At 46.7% G+C, this 25847-nt stretch overlaps 1 protein-coding gene and 1 pseudogene across 1 annotated transcript; both read right to left on the minus strand.

Annotated features, from left to right (window-relative positions):
• Nucleotides 1-488: 488 nt before the first annotated feature.
• LOC119357396 lies at nt 489-3167 on the minus strand (annotated as a pseudogene).
• Nucleotides 3168-6139: 2972 nt separating this feature from the next.
• On the minus strand, nt 6140-12247 carry LOC119357407 (putative phospholipid-transporting ATPase 9). The gene is made up of 11 exons (XM_037624377.1): nt 11292-12247; nt 9474-10822; nt 9266-9376; nt 8898-9174; nt 8729-8817; nt 8525-8633; nt 8120-8323; nt 7799-8023; nt 7487-7678; nt 7099-7385; nt 6140-6992 (listed from the first exon to the last, which is right to left on the minus strand). The coding sequence occupies exons 1-11, from the start codon at nt 11748-11750 to the stop codon at nt 6605-6607; spliced, it is 3690 nt and encodes a 1229-aa protein (XP_037480274.1). The 5' UTR covers nt 11751-12247; the 3' UTR covers nt 6140-6604.
• Nucleotides 12248-25847: the final 13600 nt, after the last annotated feature.

Genomic DNA, 25847 nt, shown 5'->3' on the forward strand with positions numbered 1-25847 from the left:
CAAATATATGTAGGGAACAACAGCCATGCAAGAGGAGGCGTCGTTCGGTCGTGTCCACAATTTCGGTGTGTGTATTAAGCGTCGAGGACGAGTATATATAGTGGTACAAAACTTGGAGGGTGAGAAGCCTCCTAGAAATACAATGAAAATTTATATCTAATCCAGTGCACTGTCTAACAACCAAATATATATCCCTAACACTCATAGAATAATAACGGTATTACTTAGATTGTTCTGCCATCAAGGTGAGCAAAATGGCACCCTTTGCTGCACAAGGACCATTTCTTGAGCAAGCAGTAGCTACTAGAGAAACTTTGGTCGTTATGATGGAAACAATTTCTGTCTAATCCCGTATATATCTCTAACACTGACTGTGAGAGCAATAGCAGTACTAGCTAGATTGGATTGCCATGATAAAGGTGAGCAAAATGGCACTAGCTGCAGAAGAACCACCTCAGAGTCTGACGCTTTTCTTGAGCAAGCACTAGTAGAGAAACTTGGGTTGTTATATGATACAATCATACAAGGCATATAGGAAGTCAATACTCAATACACAACCATATATTCCTGCTTGTTGAGTGATGTACTCCCTCCGTTCTGAATTGCTTGTCGTAGGTATGGATGTATGTAGATGTATTTTAGTTCTAGATACATTCATTTCTGCGACGAGTAATTTGAAACGGAGGGAGTACATGCAGATGGATCATGGATCCCATCTTGTGATATGTAGCTGGCTCACTGAATTAGGGTCTTGAGCCTGAGTTGCGCGCCGTGCTGCGGCTGCAGCAGGCCGGCGGGGAACGGCGCGTGCGTGTACGACGGCGAGAGCTGCAAGGAGAAGCGGCGCAGGATGACGGCGAGCCCCATCTTGGCCTCGAGCAGCGCGAAGTTCTGCCCGATGCACACCCGCGGGCCCCACCCAAAGGGGAAGAACGCCGGCGCGTCGACGGACGCCTTGGAGATCCCCTCGGCGAACCTCTCCGGCCTGAACTCGTCGGCGTCGGCGCCCCACACCTCCTTGTCGTGGTGGACGCAGAGCAGCGGCAGCATGAGCACCACGCCCGCCGGGTACCTCACGCCGCCGAGCTCCATGGGCTTGTACGTCTCGCGGTGGATGGCCGTCACCGGCGTGTACAGCCGCAGCACCTCGTGCAGCACCATGGTCGCCACCCTCAGGCGGCTCAGCCCGTCGTAATCCGGCGTGCCGGCGGCGCCGAAGGCTTGCAGGACCTCCTCCCTGGCCCGGTCCTGCCACTCCGGGTGCATGCAGAGCAGGATCAGCGTCCACGTGAGCAGCACCGACGTGGTCTCCGCGCCGGCGAAGTAGAACAGCTTGCACTCCCCGATCACGTCGTCGGTCGTGATGCCCATGCCGGCGCCCTTCGAATCATCCCTGCAGTGCCCCGCCATGTTAGACTCCAGCAGCAGCCCGAGAAGGTCGTCGCTCGTGGCCTCGCCGGCTCTCATGGCGTCCTCTCTCTTGGCGACGATGCCCTTGAGGACCCTCTCGATCTCGGCGGCGATCTGCTTCATCCTTCGGTTGGCTCTTGTTGGCAAGAAGAAATAACCAGGGATGTGCATCTTGCTCATGGCGAGCAGGACGAGCTCAAGCTGCTCCCCCTGAAGCTGGAAGACCCTCCGGCCCTCCAGGTAGCTGCTGCCAAATGCGGCGCGAGAGATGACATCCCCTGTCAGGCTCTGCATGTCAGGCCAAACATCCACCTCGCATGGCTAGGGCTAGACCCTCCCATCTCTGCACCAGCTCCGTGCAACATGCTGCCAAGGCCGGCAACATGCGCTGAAAGTTGATCCAACACCAGTTTCATGACAGTTTGTGCCAGTTTGCCATGTCAATGACACAACAGAAATAGTATGTATGTATCACCTTGAGCTTCTCCAGATGGAAGGCAGGGTTGATGATCCTCCTGTGCCTGGCCCATTTCTCGCCCTCGTGGCTACCCACGCCGTTGTGCAACATCCTCTGGAGCCGGCCAAACTTGAACTTCTCGCACCAGTTCAGGCTTGGTAATGGTCACTCTAGGTACTGGTCCAAACCAAGTGATTGACATCTTACCTGCCAAACCATCAAGCATGAGCAAGCTTTTTAATTAGCAGTATTTCTTTTTAGTTATGTGTGTGTACATTTTCATTTTCAATTAGTCTATTTATCTAAGTGGAGTATTTGCTAACCAGCTTGGAAATACTCCCTCCGTTTTTATTTACTCTGCATACTAGAGTTGACTGAAGTCAAACTTCGTAAAGTTTGACCAAGTTCATAGAAAACAATATAGACATTTATCATAATAAATCTATACGATGTGAAAGTACATTTAATAATAAATCTAATGTTGTTGATTTGTTATTGTATATCTTAATATTTTTGTATATAAACTAGGTCAAAGTTTGTAAAGCTTGACTTTGACCAAAGCTAATATGCGAACTAAATAAAAACGGAGGGAGTATATGTAAATAGTCCGTTTGTTTAGTTTGTTAAGATCAATATTGCTAGAACATTGATTGGCATAAGTATCACTTTTACAAATTACAATGGCATATGCACGGGCAATGACATAACATCTATGGCTTTTACAAATTACAATGGCATATGCACGGGCAATGACTTAGTATCTCTATCACCTTTTCAAATTACAACGAAAAAGTTTGTACTACTACATACAATAGAAAAAAATATGACACTAGATCAGTAGTTCCATTACATTCTTTACAAGAGAAGCATGGGAGAAAATATATATAGCTTCCTCAAAGAAAGAGAACATGTTTTTATACGAAGGTGTGACAAGGGCAGGACCAGAGAAATTTCAAAAGTAATGAACCGGCGGGGTGGATGGAGCAGGTAGGCTAGGCTATGCTACGTACCGTGCTCCTGCATGGCCCGGTGGAAGAGCGGCACCACGTCGTGGCATCCCACCCCCAGCGGCATGGCCCGGGACCTGGCCTCCCTGTTCAGCCGCTGCATCAGCGGCGAGTCGCCGGCCACGGGGCGGTGCGGAGGCCCTGCGACCGCAGTGCCCGGTCCAGCCGCCGGGGCCTCCACCACGCCCACTCCAGCGCCCGCACGGCGCACCACGCCATGGCCGCGGCCACCACCGCGCACAGCACCTCCCATGGAAGAAACGATTCCATGACGCTCCTGGACATGCTCAAACACCAGGGACTGCAGCCCAAGGGGAATGGGATTTCCTCAAGTCCTTGTCACCTTTTCTGAGCCATGAAAACACATGTTATCCATGGGGTTTGTGGGGCCCATGACAGGGACTTCCATCGGGTCTGTGTGGCCTATGACACGGACTTTCATTTTGGTTTGCGAGAAAATTTCAATCTATTAATCTTCAATCATGATATTACAACGAACACTGGAAATAATAAAATTACATTCAGATCCGTAGACCATCTGAAGACGTCTACAAAGACTGAAGCGTGCCAAAGGCGCGCCGCTGTCATCGCCTCTCCCTCGCCAGAGCCGGGCAAAACTTGTTGTAATAGACAGTCGGAAAGTCATCGCGCTAAGGCACCATGGGACCAATTCCATTGATCTCGTCTGCCCTGTTCATGATACGGTGTTTTCTTTTGTTGCTGCGAACAAGCACTTATTTGTACGTAAGCATCACTAATTAATGTCATGCTTGCACACTTAATGGAGCATCGGCATATTTCAGCGTACACTTTAGTTATAGCTAGCACACACGTCCGTGTGTTGTAACGGAAGAAGAAAAAAAGAGTTACAACTTCATTGCAATGAAAACTCCAATTATCATTAATAAGGGTGGATAAGTATAGGATAAGTTTGATGATACCAAAAATAATGATCGATTAACAATAGGATTCGTTGGGGTGCTAGTTTGAAACTTGGGATATCCTAGTAAACTAATGAGATGAACAACCTGATCTTTAGATCAACATATTGATAATAAAAAATATCGTACACAATGCTTATTTTGTGTTACCGACACCAAAAACTAAAAATACGATATATCTTGTCCGACATTCAAACATGCATGCTTCTGCCGTGTGTGCTAATTGGAAGTCCTTGACATATAGATATTCTAACTTTTTGTTTTGCTTAGTCTGTTGAGCCAGTTCACGGCTAGATGCAATTTCCTCTATTCTAGCTTTATTGGACGTGCATATATGTTTTTGTCGCGTGTGCCTTAACTAGTGTATATATGTTAGTCCAACATTGACTAATCCTTATTCATGTATGTATGATGTCTGTTTACCTTTCAGTTTTCGCGTCCTCGTAGCCAGCATGAGTTCGTGAGGGACAAAATGTAATTTAAATTCAACCATAAAATAAAAAGATGTAGCATCAAATCCGATAACATATGCATACCCAGATTTCCATGACCTTCCTCCCCTCGGAATGTGTCGCCGCTGGTGGTTGCTCTCACTATACTGCCCTGCACCGTATCTCCGGGATCCCCGCTCTCCTCCTCCGCCGCCGGCAATGGCGGGCTCCTGCACACTCTTTCGGGAGTCTGACGGCGGCCATGGTTCCTCCCGCACCGACAGCGGCCATGCGGGCTCCTACACATCTGCGCGTTGCCGGGCGGCCATAATCTCATATCCCACCCCTCTTTTTGTTGGCTTGTTGATTATGGCAACTCCATATGTATATAAGTTGCTAGGATTTGATGTGAAGGAGCAGTGTGGGACTATTAGTTAGAATATGAAATTGTAATACATGCATAAGGAATTTTTTCCCCTTTGCTGCAGTTGTTTGCTGCCCTCATAAGGAAGGGGAGGGCAGCTCGTGAGGTCGGACATTTTTTATCAGCCGATAACAAAAATTCTGGCCCATTGACTTGTGAAGCTTATAAACCGGACCGGATCAAAATTATGAGAGCGAGGTGGACGGTCAAAAAAGGGACAAAATTACGGCGGTAAGAAGCGGTTCTCCTTTTATAAGTAGGTAGGTATAGATTTGCATCATCTAGGAGTAAGAGCATGTACCATTGACTTCAATTAAAAGCTCAAGTCACGGGAGAAAAATCTAATGCTACAAAATTCTCCTTCCTAGGGAAAAAAGAATTAATGCTCTCTGATGAGCTTTGAATTCGTATGACATTTTTTGGGTTGTGAGATATTATAAGAGTGAATTTCGGAGGATTCCAGCCACCGTGAAAGAAAGAAAAAAGATTGCCGAACTTCAAGAAATATTTGCTGTATGATTCATAGGTTTTGGATTATTTTTTTATCCTCTAGATTGTTTTTTTATGAGTGTTCTTTGACTCATAGAATTTTTTTAGAACTCACTCATTCCTGTGGAATGCATTATTGCTGTTGGTTATAATGGCAACTCATTCTCAGTGGATGGTCAAGGTTGCAACAAAGAAATAAATATTTGACACCTACACCAGTGCCTAACATCACCGGATTTCGCCACGCCACGTGTACGGTGTTAGCCGCTGATGACATCCTAACTGCCAAGTACCAAAATTCTTCATGGATGACTTTTATTTTTCGGCGAATGGTACGCATGGCTTCTTCTAGAAGCATAGACCATTGAAAGGAGAAGAGAGACCATGACCTCACCTCATGTGTGTGTAGTGTGTAGTGCATGAGAGCCGTGCAGAAAGGGGAAGAGATCTTGTTTATATCCCTGCCCGGTTGCTTTCAGGTTTCAGGTCAGTCATCAGCCTAATAATTTGACTGTTTCTTCTCAAGGACTTGCTGTCAATGTTAGGCCATCTATGTACTGTACAGTCGACCAGTCATCTCCATCACACATGATTCATGAGATTCTCTTCTACTAGTCATCATTATTATGTAGATAAGATCTTGTGTTAGACATGTGATTCATAATTGAAATTCATATGTGTTTACAGATTTTATCCCGGATCTTCGCAATATTACAATTTTATTAGGTTTATTGATATGTTATGATAAAAACATGTAAAAAACAATGATTTTTTCAAAGAGTGTATGACTATTAATTAACCATGATTTCCCTGCTCTTCTTTCATAGTTCGGTTGAAATCAGGGCCCCTTTGAACACCATCATTCTTTCCCCGCTTGCTAAGTAATGTCGAAACGAAAAAAAAAAGTAATGTCGATACGAAAGAAGGCGGAAACATACGGCGATATCAGCACCAAAGAGGGCATCCATTCTTTCTTTCAATGACAGCAAAACTAGAATACAGGTTTTATTCATATTATTATTCCGCAGAAGGATATATATATTCTTAACTTAGGAACAAAGGAACAAAAGAAACAAGGGAAAAATTATCCCCAAATAATAATGAGGGGAACAAGCTAAGTATCCATCCATCTCCTACACTTACATCCCTCCACTCCACTCCAATGTACATCCACTGTCCTCATCAGTCCATTCCTTCCTCCCTTTTGTAGCTACTGTCTACAAACAAAATCAATAATCCTCATCATGTACAGTTAAACCCTAATTCGACCGGCGAAACCCGCTCATCTCTAAACACCTGACCAGGTTAGCAACACTCTGAGAAGCAGCAGGCAAACAAAAGGCAGAAGCTTAGTTTCTGCCAAGCTTAAGCTGCTGCTCATCATCATATTTACAGGGGAGCTGCATGCTGCTGATATCTAGTGTGTTTGTGTGTGTGTGCGCGCGCTAAGTCAGCTCAACGGTGGCTTGTGATTGTGATGATGAGTCCAAGTGGAAGGCCTTGCTGTTGGTGCGGACGAGCTTGGCGTCGCGGCGCGCCGACACGCCCACCCCGGTGGACCTCACCGAGAACTGGCGCAGGACGACGCCCAGCTCCTCCTCGGGGTCCTCGTGCTTGGCCGTGTGCTGCAGCCACTGGATCTTGTTGTGGTAGTCCGGGAAGAACCATGTCTTGACCACAGCGAGGGTGAAGTAGGGGATGAGTGCCGCCACGGCCACCAGCAGGGTCACCACCCAGTAGGCCGGCGCGCCCCCCAGCGCCTCCGAGAACACCATGAAGAATGTGGTCGAGAAGGACGGCGTGATGGCGCCGTAGATTATGAGGAACAGGTACCTGCAAGGCAGCACAAAGAGGTTGTGTCAGTTTGGTCCAGAAAAATAGTGAGTGGGTGAGTGAGTTGCTCTGGTTAATTTAGTTGTCGTCGCTAGATGGTACGTACCATAGGAAGATGCCGCTCCAGATGCAGATGTGCTGGATGAGGGTGAAGTAGTTCACCGTGATCGCCATCTGCATGTTGACAGCCCAGACAACGCACGTGTAGGCGGTCGCGCCGAGGATTGAGAGGTCTATGACCTCGCCGTCTTTGCGGAACGCTTGATGCTTGAGCGACGCGATGGTGAGGAAGAAGATGATCACGGCGCTGCCGACACCGTGCAGCATCCAGCCTAGGAGCCTTGACCACCGGAAGAGCAGGTTCTGAGGGCCCTCCTGGTAGAGCATCGGGTACTGCATTGCATTGCATTTCCAGAAACAGTGAGCAATTCCTTTTTCTTTTTGATGATCCAGCGTTGATTAATTTTCAGAAACCGATGTGAGCGCGAGCGTACCTTGAGACAGAACCGGGCGGAAACATCTTGGTCGAACACGCCCATGGCGATCACAGGCAGTGACGTGAAAAGGACATTGTAGAGAGACATGGACCAGTCGTTGTACAAAGTCTGGCCGGAGAATGTTGAAAAGGACTCGTACAGGAACAGGGTCACACCGAATGTGATGTTCTTATACAAGAAGTAGCATACCTGTTGATCCAATACAAAAACAAGGGAGACGCTCAGCAAAACCGCCACATGCTCTCTTCATAAATCATAGTAAGCAGAAGAGTAGTAATTCACACGTGCCAATGATTTTGCATTGCTTACCATTGATGAGATCCTGCTATAACACCAATGCCCATGGACAAGCAGCAGGCGCTCAAGGAAGCGGAACTGCGCAATGGAAACATCGCTCGCCATGACAGCCTGCATCCCTTCGGCACCGCTGATCCCTACCCCGATATCCGCCTCCTGAATCATGCCTACATCGTTCGCACCATCGCCAATTGCCAACGTAACTTTACCGGTGCCGGTTTTGACCAGCCTCGTGACCTGAATCACAGATGAAGATAGACAGTTAAGAATCCACTCTCATTTCCTGGGAAGATGGAAGAACACAACAATTTCTGAGGTGAAATTTGAGCTTACAAGAGCCTTCTGCTTTGGGGAAGAACGGCAGCAAATGACTGACCCACAGGCAATTGCGAGATCAAGGAATGCGGCCTTGGCATCGTCTTTGAGCGCATATGTAAGTGACTTCCCATCAATGATCAAAGCAAAAGATTCATTGCCAGATGCATTTATGAGTTTCTTTCCTTCACTGATTTGCTGCACCACACTAACCTTCGATGCCTGCCATATATCAGAAAAAAATTGGTGTTAGTATTATCGTAAAACAGACCAGGTGTTTGATCAATATGCAGGCAGTTATGTAGTTAATTTGTCACCAAACGTAATGCACTATAGAACCGATAGATAGTACAAACTGCAAAAGAATTGGTCCGTGTACTATATAAAGGACTCGGTAACTATAATCAGCAATACTTTATCTACCTTATTAATGGCTCCTTTGTCACCACCTTTCTCCAAGGCAATGATATCTGGTGTATCCAGTGTGATGGTTATTTGTTTCATCCCTTGTCTGAGTAGACTGCACGCATATCTGTGAAGAAAACGAGCATCATCGGATTTTAGTAAGTTCATAAAATTGGCCAAATATCACTATAAGCATCGAAACATCCAGGACAGATGCTATACCCGATGTTGATGGCGGTCTCCATCTTGTCGCCCGTCAGCACCCATATCTTGATGCCAGCCTTAGCAAGTTTGTCGATGCAGTCAGGTACCTAGAAAATGGAAATTAGCACACACAAACCAAAGATAAGTACTATTACAATGTTCCATTTTACGGCAGCAAATGACTCACCCCCTTTTGTAGCTTGTCCTCAACGGCGGTAGCACCAAGAAGAATCAAATCCCTCTCTATCAAATCTGCAGCCTCGTCAATCAGCTCATCCCGATCAGCGCTGACAGAATTCTTAGCTGCAGTGAACTTCCTTTCGAATTTTGCGTACTCGATCTCCTCGAGCTGACGGTATGCAAGAACTAGTGTTCTGAGGCCAGCATCCGCGTAATCATTTATGTGCTTCTGCGTCGCTTCAGCATACGTACTCTCAGAGGTTGATAGCCTCTCGTACATTATGCTGCGCATGTTGAGAACAAGTCAAGATACATCCATCGTACAAATACAGAGAGCAAGAGTAGATGCATCAGATTACTGAAGATAGTACTAACCTGTCGGCACCTTTACTGAAGATAAATGTTTTCCCCTCCTCGTCCTTGACTATCACCGACATCCGCCTCCGAGCACTGCTGAACTCAAGGACATGCAAGACCTTATAAAATCTGCCAGAAAAGAAAAAAAAAGGTTGATGTTAGTGTTACAGCTAGATCATTCCTGAATTTTCACGTGAAAATCTGACGCAAGTTCAAACCCACATACCTGTCAACTTGCTCTCCAGACGAGGGATCCAACTCATGCAGATAAACACCTGCCTGCGTCCTTTGGTAGAAAGTGAAACCAAGTTCATGTGCCGCGACAACAAAGGCCGCCTCATCGGGAGACTCTGCTTCGTACGAAATCTTCCCTGTTACTTCGTCGACCTCCGGTATGCATGTGTGGCAGATGGCCAGCAACCGGAAGAACATCTCGATCACACCGGAGTGGGCTTGGTGAACCCAGTTACCATCCATGACACGCTCATCTCTGAAGTTAAATCCTTTGATCGCAGATCTGCCCTCAGAGTGGAAGTCTTCGACGCCAATCTCAAAATCAGAGATCACGGGAGAACCGTTTCTCTTTGCCATAGCTCTCTCGACCTCGGTGATTCCACGTCCATACGCCGTGCCCGCGATGGAACATTTGATGAACTCCATGGAGTTGCAAGTCAGAGTCCCGGTCTTATCGGTGAGAATGGTGTAGACCTGGCCCAGCTCCTCGTTCAAGTTGGAGGTCCTGGCATGAGCCGGCGTGTCGCTCTCCTCATGATACATATGGATGTCACTGTTGATGAAGAGAGCCTGCAGCAGCTTGACGAGCTCGATGGAGACGTAGAGGGAGATGGGGATGAAGTAGCCGTAAAGGATCATGGCCGTGAAGAAATGCAGCGCCGCCGACACGGCCGGGTTGTTGGGATCGTAGATGTTGTCGGGGTTATCCGGCCTGAGGTACCACCTCTTCATCCTGCCATCCACCAGATCATGCTTGGTCGCAAGGCCGAAGACGACCGAGCCAATGACCGAAATGAGGACGAGGATGGACATGAGGACGTAAATGGCCCCATCCATCTTCTTCTCAATCTTGCTCCTCTTGGAGGGGGCGCTGGTGGCATTCTGCATCACCTTTGTGTCGTGGCCAGTGAAAACCACCACGCCGTACACGTACTCGGTGTTCCGAAGCTTGGAGTCCCTGAGCAGGAGCTGCTGGGGCGACAGAGGGTACTGCTGCTGCTGCTCTTCCACCTCTATGTTCCCAACAAACGAATACAGGTTTGCATTCGGGTCTTCACACCTTATGACAGCCCCAAAACCACCGAAACTCGCATCATCCTGCAAATGTGAGGTGAGCTCGAGGGACTGCTTGAGCTTGAGGTTGGTCTCGCCGTCGAGGTTCATGGTCTCGACGTAGCAGATGGCGTCGTCGTAGCTGGAGGAGAGGAGGACGAGGTCGGCGGGGAAGAACTCGTCCTTCTCGACCTTGACGACGTCGCCGACGCGGAGCTTGGTCCATTTGGTGCGCCGGAACGCGCCGTCCTGGAACACCTTTGTCTTCCTATTGTTCACCTCAATGTCCTGGATGCACCAAGCAAGAAACAAACATTCATCCACTGTTTTTCAGCAAAAAATATATTGGCACTACTAACAAGAGCAGGAGAAAGTACTGGCAAGCAAGAATCATAGTTATGAATCTGTTGTTTTTAGCAAAGGACTAATTGTAATTGGACCACATCTCCTCTAAGCAATATCTTGTACCAGTACTGGAGGAAATAGAATGAAGGACTGAGTGGCTATAACTGCTCCACCAACCCCTGCCTCCCCAGCCTCCCTATTTTTGTGTTAATTTTGCTGAAATTATGGGTAGCAGATGGATTTGGTCCCATACACTGGTGGAAGGAAATGATGTCATTGCTGAATGAATGGGGATTGGATTGGATTGGATTGAATTGAATTGAATAAAAAATTGCAGTGCAGAAGAAGAAGAAGAAGATGGAGATGCAGATGCAGATCCAGGAGGAAGAAGAATGGGGGAAAATGCGCAAACCTGCTGCTTGCGGCGCCAGTCCTCGATGGCCTCCTTGATCATGGTGACGAGGAGGACGAGGACGAGCGGCCCGACGGCGGTGGCGCCCCGGAAGGGGGCGATGGGGGTGTAGGAGAGGCAGGCGACGACGAGGAAGTAGATGTTGGCCACCCGCCGGAACTGCTCGAACAGCGACTTGGGGATGAAGGTCACCGCGCTGTACTTTGTGGTGGAGACGTAGTTGGACCGGTACCCGCCGGCGGCGGCCGCGTCGGCCGCCGCCGCGGGGTCGTTGGCGTGGACCACCCGCGAGAATCCCGGCCCGCCGATCCGGGACCCCTCGTCGTCCACGGCGCTGGGCCGGCGCGCGCAGGCCGCGAAGGTGTAGAGCTTGCTGAGCAGCACCTTGCGCCGCCGCCGCCGGCCCCGGCGCCCGTCGTTGTCCGTGTCGCCGCCGCGGCCGCCCCCGGAGGAGGCCATTAGGGGCTGCGGGGAGCGCGCCGGGGAGAGGAAAGACGCAATTTTTGCTTGGCTTTTGTGTCCTGGGTGCTTAAAGCTGCGTTGCAAGAGCAGAGCTGCTGGCTGCTGCAGCTATAGTGGTTGGATTTGGATACTTGCAGGGGAGGAAAGAAGGGAGATGGGAGATTGGGAGGGCGGCAATGGCGGGCGATTGGAACAAGGGGACGGAGGAGGACAGATGGCGAGCAGAAGATCCAATGGAGATGTGGCAGGCAGTAGCGCTATGTGGGTATAAATTTGGAGCCAAGAAAGAGGACCTGATCTTGGAATGAAATTAAAAAGGAAACGAATACGAGGGCTTTGTAGGCTCCGCAGGCCAAGCAGGGGAGACTTAATCTTCTTCTCCGTGTCCTCTGGTCCTTGTTGTTGTCTGGTGTGTGTGAAGGGGAGAGGAGAGGGGAGGAGGAAGAAGAAGGAGAGGAGAAAGTGCTCTGCTGGTGCTGCTGCTGGTGGGCTTTGGTCACTAACAGTGAGTGGGATACAAATGCAAATGCTGGTGGCAGCTGCTGATTTGGTTTGATTCTCTTCTCTACTACAGTAATTTCCTTCCTTCCTGCTAATCTTAATCTTAATCTTAACCTTAACCTGTCAGGGCAAGGGCTGATTTGGCACATGCCAGGAAAGAGACGCCACTCTCCTCTTCTCTTCTCTTCTCTGGTCATGCAGTCACCATGGTTGACTTTTTCATCCATCCATTCATCTGGTGGTGGTGGTGGTGGTGGCGCTGACTTTGATTGGGCATGCATGGAAATCTGTGAGAAACTATATTGGCCATGTCAAGGACAGAAATTTAATAGAAGCTTCCTCCTCCTCCTCCTTACTAGAATTCTGAAATACATACTACTCCCTCCGTTTAGTGAACAAGTCATTTTAGATTGTGCACCGCGACCAAGGAGGAAGGAAAAACAAAATAACTTAATGTTTATTTGCTAATTAATAGCATTGCATGCAAGTCTTAAGTCACCAAAAGCATGCACGCCACACATCTCTTATTGGTTGATATGTAAAAAAACAAAAATCTTATACGTTTTTTTACCTTTGACCATAAATCTAACCAACAAGACCGACTGCTGCAGGAGCAAAAAGTATATACTTAAAATTCCCTCAACGGAATTTCAAAAATCCTTCTCCTATTGTAGTTCATCAAACGCACGTCGTGCCCGCCTTGTTGGCTTCGCTTTCGTGCTTGTATCTACAAATGGTGTGCACCAGGATAACCGCCGAAGCGGAGGAGCACACACTTACTTTCTATAACAAAACATTTCTGAAACCGTGTGTTTTCCTTTCCTTTCCCTCGACTTGAGATTCTAAATCAGGCACCGTAACCGAACGCAGTTTGGCAACGGCCAAGCGAGGTTTTTTATATTCCTGCCTACCTTGTTGACTTGTCTCTCTATCTATAACCGTAATTGTGTGCGTGGATATCTCGCAAAAAATATAAAATTTTGTGTGCGTGTATCTACATCACTGCTGATGTAGAGGAGGAGAAGGAGGAACGACTGTTTATTTTAATTTAATTCCAAACAGCGTTCCCAAAGATCGGGCGACGGAATGCGGTTTTGACGGCGACGAAGATGAAAACGTCACATATGGCGAGTTTTCACTCCCCCTCTCCGCTTGAAACTCTAAATCGGACAGCAGAAAGACGCGGCGCGGTTCGACAGGCGAGACTTTTTTGTATGGGGGCTGAATTTTTCCTCCCACTGCCAAGTCTCCACTTTGAAATTCCAAATGGAGGGGCGACGTGGCCAGCTACTATGTTTCTTCTAGAAGGCCTCTTCCCTGGATTCATTACCACCTAATCTTCTTCTTGTCTTGGCTGCTGGATTAGCAGTCTCGTCAATTAGCTGCTTGATTTGCGGTTAACATGCATGTACAAGAATCTCTGGGTTAGGCTGGCCTAACCGAATTAACTAATTCATCAACTGGGACACTTGGATCATCAATTGTTTATTGATAAATAATTTGTTTAATACTACTAATGACAAACAAATCAAATCAATCCGGAGGAGAGGGGAGGGAGGGGTCGACGTGGACATACGGAGTCACGTGATTGGTGGCAGGAAACAAGAAAGAGGTTGCTTCTCTCACCACCGCCTCAGAAGAATTGGAGCTGCCGGCCTTCACATGGCCTTGATGGAACTTTCCTCCCTTTTCCTTAGCACTTTCTCTTTTTTTTTTCCTTTTTGCAAAAGATCTCACTGCCTTTTTACACTTTAAACTGTTTTTTTTTGCGGGTAAACACTTTAAACTGTTGCACACACACCATATGGAGGGTAGATCCATTGATTGATTGACATATCACCATTTTGGGCTGATGAGTGCTTGCTTTCCATTTACTTCCTAATTAAGGCATACCTTTTGTGCAATTTTATTTCCCTCCATATACAGCGGAGAGAGACGTCGTTGTAGGTTTTCGCGTTAAGTAATCGCGGTATGAGTATTATTTTAGAAATGTGGAATCATTGTTGGCACTCATTATACAGATGTTTTAAATGTGGAACTGTATATTTCATAGGAGACTACGTATTCCGCACAGATGAGGAGGGAAACGCTCCACATGGCCCTGGAATGGTGTGAAGCTTTTGGTCGGGTTAAAATGATACTCTTGCCGTCCCATAATATAAAAGCATTTTTCAAGCTAACATAGTTTGAACAATGTTCTTACGTTATGAAACAGAGGGAGTATTTTGAAGATATGCATAGTTTGAGGGACAGAAGCAATGGATTAGGCCGTAGCTGTTGAATAGTAGCTGCATTTTGGGATTACAGTGTGAAGTTTTGAATAGTCGTAATCATAGTCAGCTGGAATGAAGGAAGATGACCCGGCCAGGTCAATTGCTTCCCATCTTGCATCGCTCCAAACTAGCCAAACAAGGTAATTGATTGGCTGTGAGGGCAAAGAGAGCTTGGGGTCACACGCTTTGTTTTCTAAAAGAGAAAAGATATATTTTCCAAAATAATTCAGAAAAAAGTACTCATACAAGCGACTGGGTATTTACGAGCAGATCTTAAGTTCCATCCAAAGTTTCCGCTCCTCAGTAATTATTTTTTATCATGCAAACCAGTAAAAAAATCACTTTTCCATGAGTTCAGTTTTGGGTTATTATTATCATCATTAAAATTTTGAATTTTGTAAAGTCGTTCTTTGGATATTTAATCTTAGAAAATATTGAGATACAAAAAATCTGCGTCCATAACACGTACACCATGTGAAAAATCAGACTAAGAAATTTACCTTTACAAGTTTTAAAACAAGAACAAAGACTTGGACATTTTTATTAATTAAGATGATTTTTTGGAACAAAAACAACAAGGAATGTACCGATACGGGCGATTACTGGTTTTCTCGTATGGTCAGTTTTTGGTTTTCTTTTCCATGCAAACTACTACAGCAAGCTACATAATGTATCTCTTCGGGGCATTTTCAAAAGCAAATGTAAGAAAAGTATATAATATTACAATAAATATTATCAAATATGTAAATTTAGAAATATAGAATAAAAAGTTTGGAACTTTCCTGGACTTATGTATTTTCCAATTTTTCATCAAATCCATTGTTACCATAAAACTGGTATTTTTATGTATTTATAGTTTCCTATAATATTTAATAGATTTTATTGAAATACTTATGCTTCCTGTTTAGTTTGTGATTTTTTGGTTTTCTTTTTTTAATTATTTTGGGTAATGGGATCGACACAGGTGCGAAACTAGTGCCACATCATCATTGAAGTCGCTTTTAACGAGTGTCAATCTATATGGTTTTGGCACTAAGAAGACCAGATTTTTTTAGAATTAGGGTTGAAGCACCAAACTTAGGCTTTTAGAATAGTTTAGGAACCATTCAATCTATATGGTTGAAGCACCAATCTATATAGTTGGAGCTTTAACTTTCGAATTAAGCAATCAGAGCAGGAGTATATTTAAACAATGTGGGATCATCGCTGACGCTCGTTATATATGTTATGTGTTCTATCTACCAACACGGGGAAAACAATAATTTCAATTGAACGGTTCCATGTCAAGATTTGCACGGAAATGGGCGATACTCTTGTTTGAATCAAGATACCCTAGATTAGCTTTGAAGCTATGTGGTAGTACGTAATTTGCAGTAGCTGTTAAATAATACTAGTACTTCAGGATTAATATACTGTGAAACTTTTCGTTCTGAACAGACCTAGTCAGCTGGAATGGAGGGAGACGACCTGATTCTCTCTACACGTTGTTTTTTAAAAGTTGCTCTCTCCACGTTTTGGTTGTAAAGGCAAAGAGAGCTCCTGAGCACACGCTTTCTTTTTTTCTCAAAGGAAAAAAACCTCCAAGAAATCAGAAAATTTTAATTATACAAGCTACTATGAATTATGCTCATATCTTAAGTAATAAAACAAGACAAAAGATTTGACGTTTTCATTAATCGAGAAGAATGTCCAGAATAATAACAACTAGGAATCTACCGATACGGATGATTACTATTTGTAGAGTAATGTGAATCAAGAAGATTTAATGGTATTGCAAAAATATTATTAAAATGTGCAAAATTCAGAAACAGGGAATAAATTAAGGTAAAACCTTTCCTGAATTTTATGATTTTCCAAAGTTTCATCAAACCTATTGTTACCATAATACTTTTACTGCTATGTATTTCAAGATTCCAAACAACATATATATATTAAATAACTTTATTGAAATATTTATGCTCGGTGCTAAGTTTGTGATGTTTCTCTTTTCCTTTTTTGTATTAACCGGGTAATTGGGTTCTCACATGTGTGAAGCTACCGCCACACTAACATCGAATCCGCATTGAATGGAGCCTCAACCTAGATGTATTTGACACTGAAAAGACCAAGAATTTCCTGTATTGGGTTTGAAGCACCAAACTTAGGTTTTTAAAATAGCGTAGGAGCCAAATTTGTACTCTTTTCCACTTTTAAAATTATAGAACCATAGTTGAAGTTCTTTATATATGTTCTTTCTACAAACGCGAATAAGTATAGCTATCGGTTGAATAGTTTCATATTAGATTTAGCATGTACATGATTGGTGTGACGATACCTTAAGACTTGAAGCTGGTAGGTAAGACTTTCGGGAGAAAAAGGAAGGAGGGAAGCAATAATAGGCTTTGCTAGTGATTTGAGTAAGAATTGAAATGTCTTCTCCCGGCAATCATTTGGGCCTGAGAAAATCATAGCTTGGGCCGACCTTCTGGTGGCTCTCCCACCGATTCTCCCGGGCTATCCGGATGTCATAACATGGCGCTTGGCCCTGTCGGGGCTCTTCTCTGTCGGCTCGGCATACCGCACTCTATGTCGTGCGTCGGCTATTGCATTGACCGCACCTTTGTGGAAAGCGCCCCTCCCTTTGAAGATTAAGATCTTCGTGTGGTACTGACACTTGCTCTCTAGATAGCGGGACCGAGATCGGTTATACGGCATGACGAACATGCTGGCTGCGGTTGGACGTCGCCTTGCTCCGTCACCTAGCCACTGATCTGTTGGGCACTTATTGGACTTTCTTTTAGTAAGGCATGTTTGTGTTGTTGCCTTCAGCAGACTTATGTTTTCTTTTTCTGTACTTAAGTTTCTTGTATGGACGTGACGGTTGTTTTATTATATAAAGTGGGGAGAAAGCCCTGTTTGAGTAATTATCAACAGTCCAAGTCAACTCAACATGGAATGAAGAGGGGTCAGCTGCTTCCGATCTTGCATCGCACGGAACCCTGACTAAATAATTAGTACATAGAGAGCACGCGTAAATTTTAGAGAAAACCGGAAATCATAAGTGAGAAGCTTAGATTTTCATTTTCTTTCAAATGTCACCAAGTTTAGGGCTGACGCGTACAAGTACTCAGAGGACACCTACCGAAGACCGAAGCCGGTAATTTTACAATTAAAGGGGTCACAAAACTTATTTATTTATTTATTATAAGAGATTGGAGAAACAACAGTTAATTTAGGAGCAGCTGTCCCAACTCTTTTTTTTATCATGAAACAGGTTAACTGCATCCTTATGTATTTTTTGCTCGTGCATGCGATAGAGTGGATGATTGTGGCTAAGTTGTCAGGTTATTAGTGTAGGATTGATCAAGACGACGACAACGACGATGACGCATACGACTTGTCGTAGATAATGTATATTTGTGCGTGGCTTAGATAGCTGCTCCACTCCACATGGAAACACCCACCTAAGCGCTGACGACTGGATTGATAATTTTTGCAGCATTAGATTTTTCTCCCGGCCGTGACTTGAGCTGCAAGGAGAATCTGCTAACGACCGACCCGTTTTATTCAAATCCATGGGCAGCGACCAAGTTCCATTTTGCATGCAACCGGCTAGCTGCCTAAAACTTGTTAATACTACTAGTTTATGTAGTTTGAAATAGTTTTTATTCTTGTATTTATGGTTGAAATAACTTGACGTGCTAAATTTTTTTAAACATCAGTACAAACACAAGCGCTCATATACACGCGCACACATTCATCCCTATGAACGCACACAGCCGTGCTAATTAATATGCTCTTTTTGATGGGTTGTTTGGTTTTTGTGTAAACTGTGAGGATTAATTGAAGTCAATGGTGTTGTTGAGAGTAGGTTGGTCTAACCTAACGTACCCGTGGGCCGGGGTTGGCTTGGCATTCCAAGATGTGGTACTATTGGCATTGGCAATCGCAATCGCAGCCTCCACTCATCGCAATGCAAGCACCTTTGACCTTGACTGACGTACCACTGACGTATATTTCCACTAGCTCAAGGAGCAAGGCAGCGTCTCATCATATATTAAACGATGTTACTAAACAAATTCTTCCACTTGTGCTTGCATGCTAATCACCACTACTCCTGCTACCTTGGCTCCATCTGTCTGCTACCCTACCTTGGTGAGATATATTCATTATTAAACTTGAGGTAGGGTAGGGTTAATCTCCTCCACTTTGCTGGTACTGCTACGAGTACAATAATACATCTTCTCATGCTTACGTACGTTTCACAACCAAAAGGGTCACATCTTTCTTAGGCTCGTCACAGTGGGGAGGAACTTAGGAGTAACATCACACACTTCAATATAACTTTGCTTATGTGGCACGTATTTAATGAAGAGAGAGGTGTTTGTGGTAACTAGCTAAGTTACCGGAACATCACACACTCCAAGAAACAATGAGTCTATGACCTAATAAATACATCGTTGCATGACACTACATAGATGTTCCTACCCACTATGGAAGTAGTAACATAGTCTAGGAAAGTGTGTAAGTTACTAGTTTATGTTCTTGCCCATTGTGACCAGCCTTAGAGCATCTACAGCCGCGGTCACCTACTTTGGCACCCTACGCCCCCGGGCGCTTCGTCGGCTCAAGATGAGCTGACGGATCTCATTTCTAGCGTTCGATAGCCGCATCCCTCATATGTCCTACCCCATATTCATACAAAAGCATGCAAACGTTGTTCCTATGTAGATCAACATAGAACATAGCAATCCGGCAAAGATAAACATAGTGTGGTACAAAAGTGTCGTCTGAGTTCATCACTTAACACTACTAAAACCGAGAAGGGGGGATTTCACCGCTTCCTCCATGACGGTCTCTTCCCCTTGGGGTCTCGACGGCTAGACTAGACGTAGGTGTCGGCGGCTCTGGGCGCATTGTTGTCGTCGTCGCTGTCCGAAGCGGAGGAGGAGGAGGACGAGATGATGCCCGCCATGCGTCGGGCTTCACGGTTTTGCTTCTCCCGGAGCCGTGTGGCTCTCTTCGTTGTCGTCGCTGCTCCATCACCAAGCGCTCCGACTCCTCCAGCGCCACACGAAGTGCCTTCGCATCTTTGCTGCGATGATGGCGGGCGCCATCGTTCGTCTCCGCGGACGTGTACAAGCGGTGGATGGTGATGCGGAGGGCCTCGCCGTCGTCGCTGGCCGGGGGAAGTGGCTCTGGCGTAGATCTTGGAGTGGCTGGTAGTCGCCTCCGCCCTCGCTTCTTTGCAAGGCGATACGCGCGGCCCATGGACTCCGCCTGCGGTTCAGTGGGCAACAACACACCCAACGGTGCCCCGGAGGGGCAGGTGCGAGTGGTGCTGGGTAGTGCCTGGTAGGGGGCAGCAGGGACCGCGTTGGACGAGCACGGGGGAGCGCGGAGCTGCAGTTGCCCTCCTGGCCCGTCGCCGACGCCATGGAAGAGGAGCTATCGCCCAGGTACATCAGTGGCCGGCAGAGGGCGATGCAAAGCGCTAGCTTGTCATTGTCGGGCGCCGACGAGCCATCAGAATCCGTGGTGGCCTTCAACCATTCCTGGGGGGGAGGGGATTCACTGTCGGACATGGCGGGCGGGGAAGAACGAAGTGGATTTGGGGAGAAGCGAAGAAGCCGAGTGAGTACCGACTGAGTTTGACTAGTGTTTGCTCAAGGATCGACGTCTGATATTTATGAGGGCTGGAGTGGGGTTGTTGCGGGCGATAGCGGACCAGGCGGACGTGGCATATCCGAACGCGTCACATCCGCCTCAGATTTGGGCTGGATATGAGGGGTGCCGGTCAGGGCGTTTGAGTCCCGTTTGAGAAGTCCGTCTGGGTCATTATTGTGACGCCCCCGATTCAATCGTACACTAATCATGCACGCAAACGTGTACGATCAAGATCAGGGACTCACGGGAAGATATCACAACACAACTCTAAAACATAAATAAGTCATACAAGCATCATAATACAAGCCAGGGGCCTCGAGGGCTCGAATACAAGTGCTCGATCATAGACGAGTCAGCGGAAGCAACAATATCTGAGTACAGACATAAGTTAAACAAGATTTCCTTAAGAAGGCTAGCACAAACTGGGATACCGATCGAAAGAGGCGCAGGCCTCCTGCCTGGGATCCTCCTAAACTACTCCTGGTCGTCGTCAGCGGACTGCACGTAGTAGTAGGCACCTCCGGTGTAGTAGGAGTCATCGTTGATGGTGGCTTCTGGCTCCTGGACTCCATCGTCTGGTCGCAGCAAACGGGTATAGAAAGGGGGAAAAGGGGGAGCAAAGCAACCGTGAGTACTCGCAAGCAAGGAGCTACACTACATATGTATGCATTGGTATCAAATGGAATAAGGTTATCATATGTGGACTGAACTGCAGAATGCCGGAATATGAGGGGGATAGCTAGTCCTATCGAAGCCTACGCTTCTGGTAACCTCCATCTTGCAGCAGAAGAAGAGAGTGGATGGTAAGTTCACCAAGTAACATCGCATAGCATAATCCTAATCGATGATCCTCCCCTCGTCGCCCTGTGAGAGAGCGACCACCGGTTGTATCTGGCACTTGGAAGGGTGCGTTTTATTAAGTATCCGGTTCTAGTTGTCATAAGGTCAAGGTACAACTCCAAGTCGTCCTGTTACCGAAGATCACGGCTATTCGAATAGATTAACTTCCCTGCAGGGGTGCACCACATAACCCAACACGCTCGATCCCATTTGGTCGGACACACTTTCCTGGGTCATGCCCGGCCTCGGAAGATCAACACGTCGCAGCCCTACCTAGGCACAACAGAGAGGTCAGCACGCGGGTCTAAATCCTATGGCGCAGGGGTCTGGGCCCATCGTCCATTGCACACCTACACGTTGCGAGGGCGGCCGGAAGCAGACCTAGCCTAGCAGGCGTTCCAGTCCAATCCGGCGCGCGCCGCTCAGTCGCTGACGTCACGAAGGCTTCGGCTGATACCACGACGTCGAGTGCCCATAATTGTCCCCGCGTAGATGGTTAGTGCGTATAGGCCAGTGGCCAGACTCAGATCAAATACCAAGATCTCGTTAAATGTGTTATCTTGAAATAACCGCGAACGCCGACCAGGGCCAGGCCCACCTCTCTCCTAGGTGGTCTCAACCTGCCCTGTCGCTCCGCCATAAAGTAACAGTCGGGGGCCGTCGGGAACCCAGGCCCACCACTATCTGGATGGAGCCACCTGCCCCTTCAGCCCCCCATCTCCGAACAATATCATAAGTAATGTAACAGTATAAGTATATATCATATGCTCGTGATCACCTCCCGAAGTGATCACGACCCAGTAGTATAGCATGGCAGACGGACAAGAATGTAGGGCCACTGATGGTAAACTAGCATCCTATACTAAGCATTTAGGATTGCAGGTAAAGGTAACAACAGTAGTAGCAAGGACAGGCTATGCATCAGGATAGGATAACGGAAAGCAGTAACATGCTACACTACTCTAATGCAAGCAGTAGAGAAGAATAGGCGATATCTGGTGATCAAGAGGGGGGCTTGCCTGGTTGCTCTGGCAAGAGAGAGGGGTCGTCAACATCGCAGTCGTACTGGGTAGCAGCGGCGTCGGTCTCGTAGTCTATCGGAGAGAAGAGGGGGAAGAAACAATGAATATAATGCAAACAGGTGCATAACGATGCATGACAAGACAAGTAGCGGTGCTAGGGGTGCCCTGACGCGGTATGAGGTGGTACCGGTGAAGGGGGGAAACATCCGGGAAAATATTCCCGGTGTTTCGCGTTTTCGGACAGATGAACCGGAGGGGGAAAGTTGCGTGTTCGCTATGCTAGGGATGTGTGGCGGACAAACAGGCTGCGTATCCAGATTCGTCTCATTGTTCTGAGCAACTTTCATGTACAAAGTTTTTCCATCCGAGTAACAAATTATGTTATATTAATTTAAAAGGATTTAATCATTTTCTGAAATTATTAAATATCTGACGATAAATGGTTAAATTGCTAGGGGTACACAAAAGTGTACCCAGCAAAGTGCACAGAGGCTAACAGATGGGGCCCAGCTGTTGGGGAACGTAGCAGACTTTTAAAATTTTCTATGCATCACCAAGATCAATCTATGGAGTCATCTAGCAACGAGGGAGAGAGGAGTGCATCTACATACCCTTGTAGATCACGAGCGGAAGCGTTCAAGAGAATGGGGTTGATGGAGTCGTACTCGTCGTGATCCAAATCACCGAAGATCCTAGCGCCGAATGGACGGCACCTCCGTGTTCAACACACGTACGGAGCGAGGACGTCTCCCGCGCCTTGATCCAGCAAGGAGGAGGGAGAGGTTGAGGAAGAGGGCTCCAACAGCAGCACGACGGCGTGGTGGTGGTGAAGCTGCAGTACTCCGGCAGGGCTTCGCCAAGCTCTTATGGAGGAGGAGAGGTGTTGGGGAGGGGAGGGGCTGCGCCTTGGATGTTGTGTGCAGCCCTCCCCTTTCCCCTCTATTTATAGGGGAAGGGGGAAGGGGGCCGGCCCCCTCTAGATGAGATCCAGAGGGGGGGCGGCTGTCAAGGGGAGGGGGCTTGCCCCCCAATCAAGGGGGGCGCCCCCTTTAGGGTTTCCCCCCCAACCCTAGGCGCATGGGCCCAAGGGGGGATGCGGCCAGCCCATGTAGGGCTGGTTCCCTTTCCTCTACAGCCCATTAGGCCTTCTGAGAGAGGTGGCCCCCGAACCTTTCCGGTGACCGTATGACAACTTCCTACATATAGATCTTCACCTTCGGACCATTCCGGAACTCCTCGTGACGTCCGGGATCTCATCCGGGACTCCTAACAACATTCGGTAATCACATACAAGTCTTCCTAACAACCCTAGTGTCACCGAACCTTAAGTGTGTAGACCCTACGGGTTCGGGAGACATGCAGACATGACCGAGACGACTCTCCGGTTAATAACCAACAGTGGGATTTGGATATCCATGTTGGCTCCCACATGCTCCACGATGATCTCATCGGATGAACCACGATGTCGAGGATTCAATCAATCCGTATACAATTCCCTTTGTCAATCGGTACGTTACTTGCCCGAGACTCGATCGTCGGTATCCCAATACCTTGTTCAGTCTCGTTACCGGCAAGTCACTTTACTCGTACCGTAATGCATGATCCCGTGATCAACCACTTGATCACATTGAGCTCATTATGATGATGCATTACCGAGTGGGCCCAGAGATACCTCTCCGTCATACGGAGTGACAAATCCCAGTCTCGATTCATGCCAACCCAACAAACACTTTCGGAGATACCTGTAATGAACCTTTATAGTCACCCAGTTACGTTGTGACGTTTGGCACACCCAAGGCACTCCTACGGTATCCGGGAGTTGCACAATCTCATGGTCTAAGGAAATGATACTTGACATTCAGAAAAGCTACAGCAAACGAACTACATGATCTTTGAGCCATGCTTAGGATTGGGTCTTGTCCATCACATCATTCTCCTAATGATGTGATCCCGTTATCAATGACATCCAATGTCCATAGTCAGGAAATCATGACTATCTTTTGATCAATGAGCTAGTCAACTAGAGGCTCACTAGGGACGTGTTGTGGTCTATGTATTCACACATGTATTACGATTTCCGGATAACACAAATATAGCATGAACAATAGACAATTATCATGAACAAAGAAATATAATAATAACCATTTTATTATTGCCTCTAGGGCATATTTCCAACAATCTCCCACTTGCACTAGAGTCAATATTCTAGTTACATTGTGATGAATCGAACACCCATGAAGTTCTGGTGTTGATCATGTTTTGCTCTAGGGAGAGGTTTAGTCAACGGATCTGCTACATTCAGGTCCGTATGTACTTTACAAATCTCTATGTCTCCATTTTGAACACTTCCACGAATGGAGTTGAAGCGACGCTTGATATGCCTGGTCTTCCTGTGAAACCTGGGCTCCTTGGCAAGGGCAATAGCTCCAGTGTTGTCACAGAAGAAAGTCATCGGGCCCGACGCATTGGGTATGACTCCTAGGTCAGTAATGAACTCCTTCACCCAGAATGCTTCTTGTGCTGCCTCCGAGGCTGCCATGTACTCCGCTTCACATGTAGATCCCGCCACAACGCTTTGCTTGCAACTGCACCAGTTTACTGCCCCACCATTCAAAATATACACGTATCCGGCTTGTGACTTAGAGTCATCCAGATCTGTGTCGAAGCTAGCATCGACGTAACCCTTTACGACGAGCTCTTCGTCACCTCCATAAACGAGAAACATTTCCTTAGTCCTTTTCAGGTACTTCAGGATATTCTAGACCGCTGTCCAGTGTTCCATGCCGGGATTACTTTGGTACCTTCCTACCAAACTTATGACAAGGTTTACATCAGGTCTAGTACACAACATAGCATACATGATAGACCCTATGGCCGAGGCATAGGGGACGACACTCATCTTTTCTCTATCTTCTGCCGTGGTCGGGCATTGAGCCGTGCTCAATCTCGTACCTTGCAATACAGGCAAGAACCCCTTCTTTGACTGATCCATTTTGAACTTCTTCAATATCTTGTCAAGGTACGTACGCTGTGAAAGACCAATGAGGCGCCTCGATCTATCTCTATAGATCTTGATGCCTAATATATAAGCAGCTTCTCCAAGGTCCTTCATTGAAAAACACTTGTTCAAGTAGGCCTTTATGCTTTCCAAGAATTCTATATCATTTCCCATCAACAGTATGTCATCCACATACAATATGGGAAATGCTACAGAGCTCCCACTCACTTTCTTGTAAATGCAGGCTTCTCCATAAGTCTGCATAAACCCAAAAGCTTTGATCATCTCATCAAAACGAATGTTCCAACTCCGAGATGCTTGTACCAGCCCATAAATCGAGCGTTGGAGCTTGCACACCTTGTCAGCATTCTTAGGATCGACAAAACCTTCCGACTGCATCATATACAATTCTTCCTTAAGGAAACCATTAAGGAATGCCGTTTTGACGTCCATTTGCCATATCTCATAATCATAGAATGCGGCAATTGCTAACATGATTCGGACGGACTTCAACTTTGCTATGGGTGAGAAAGTCTCATCGTAGTCAACCCCTTGAACTTGTCGATAACCCTTAGCGACAAGCCGAGCTTTATAGATGGTCACATTACCATCCGCGCCTGTCTTCTTCTTAAAGATCCATTTATTTTCTACGGCTCGTCGATCATCGGGCAAGTCAGTCAAAGTCCATACTTCATTTTCATACATGGATCCTATCTCGGATTTCATGGCTTCCAGCCATTTGTCGGAATCCGGGCCCGCCATCGCTTCTTCATAGTTCGAAGGTTCACCGTTGTCTAACAACATGATTTCCAAG

This window comes from Triticum dicoccoides, chromosome 1A (genome assembly GCF_002162155.2).
Source record: "Triticum dicoccoides isolate Atlit2015 ecotype Zavitan chromosome 1A, WEW_v2.0, whole genome shotgun sequence".
NCBI lineage: Eukaryota > Viridiplantae > Streptophyta > Magnoliopsida > Poales > Poaceae > Triticum > Triticum dicoccoides.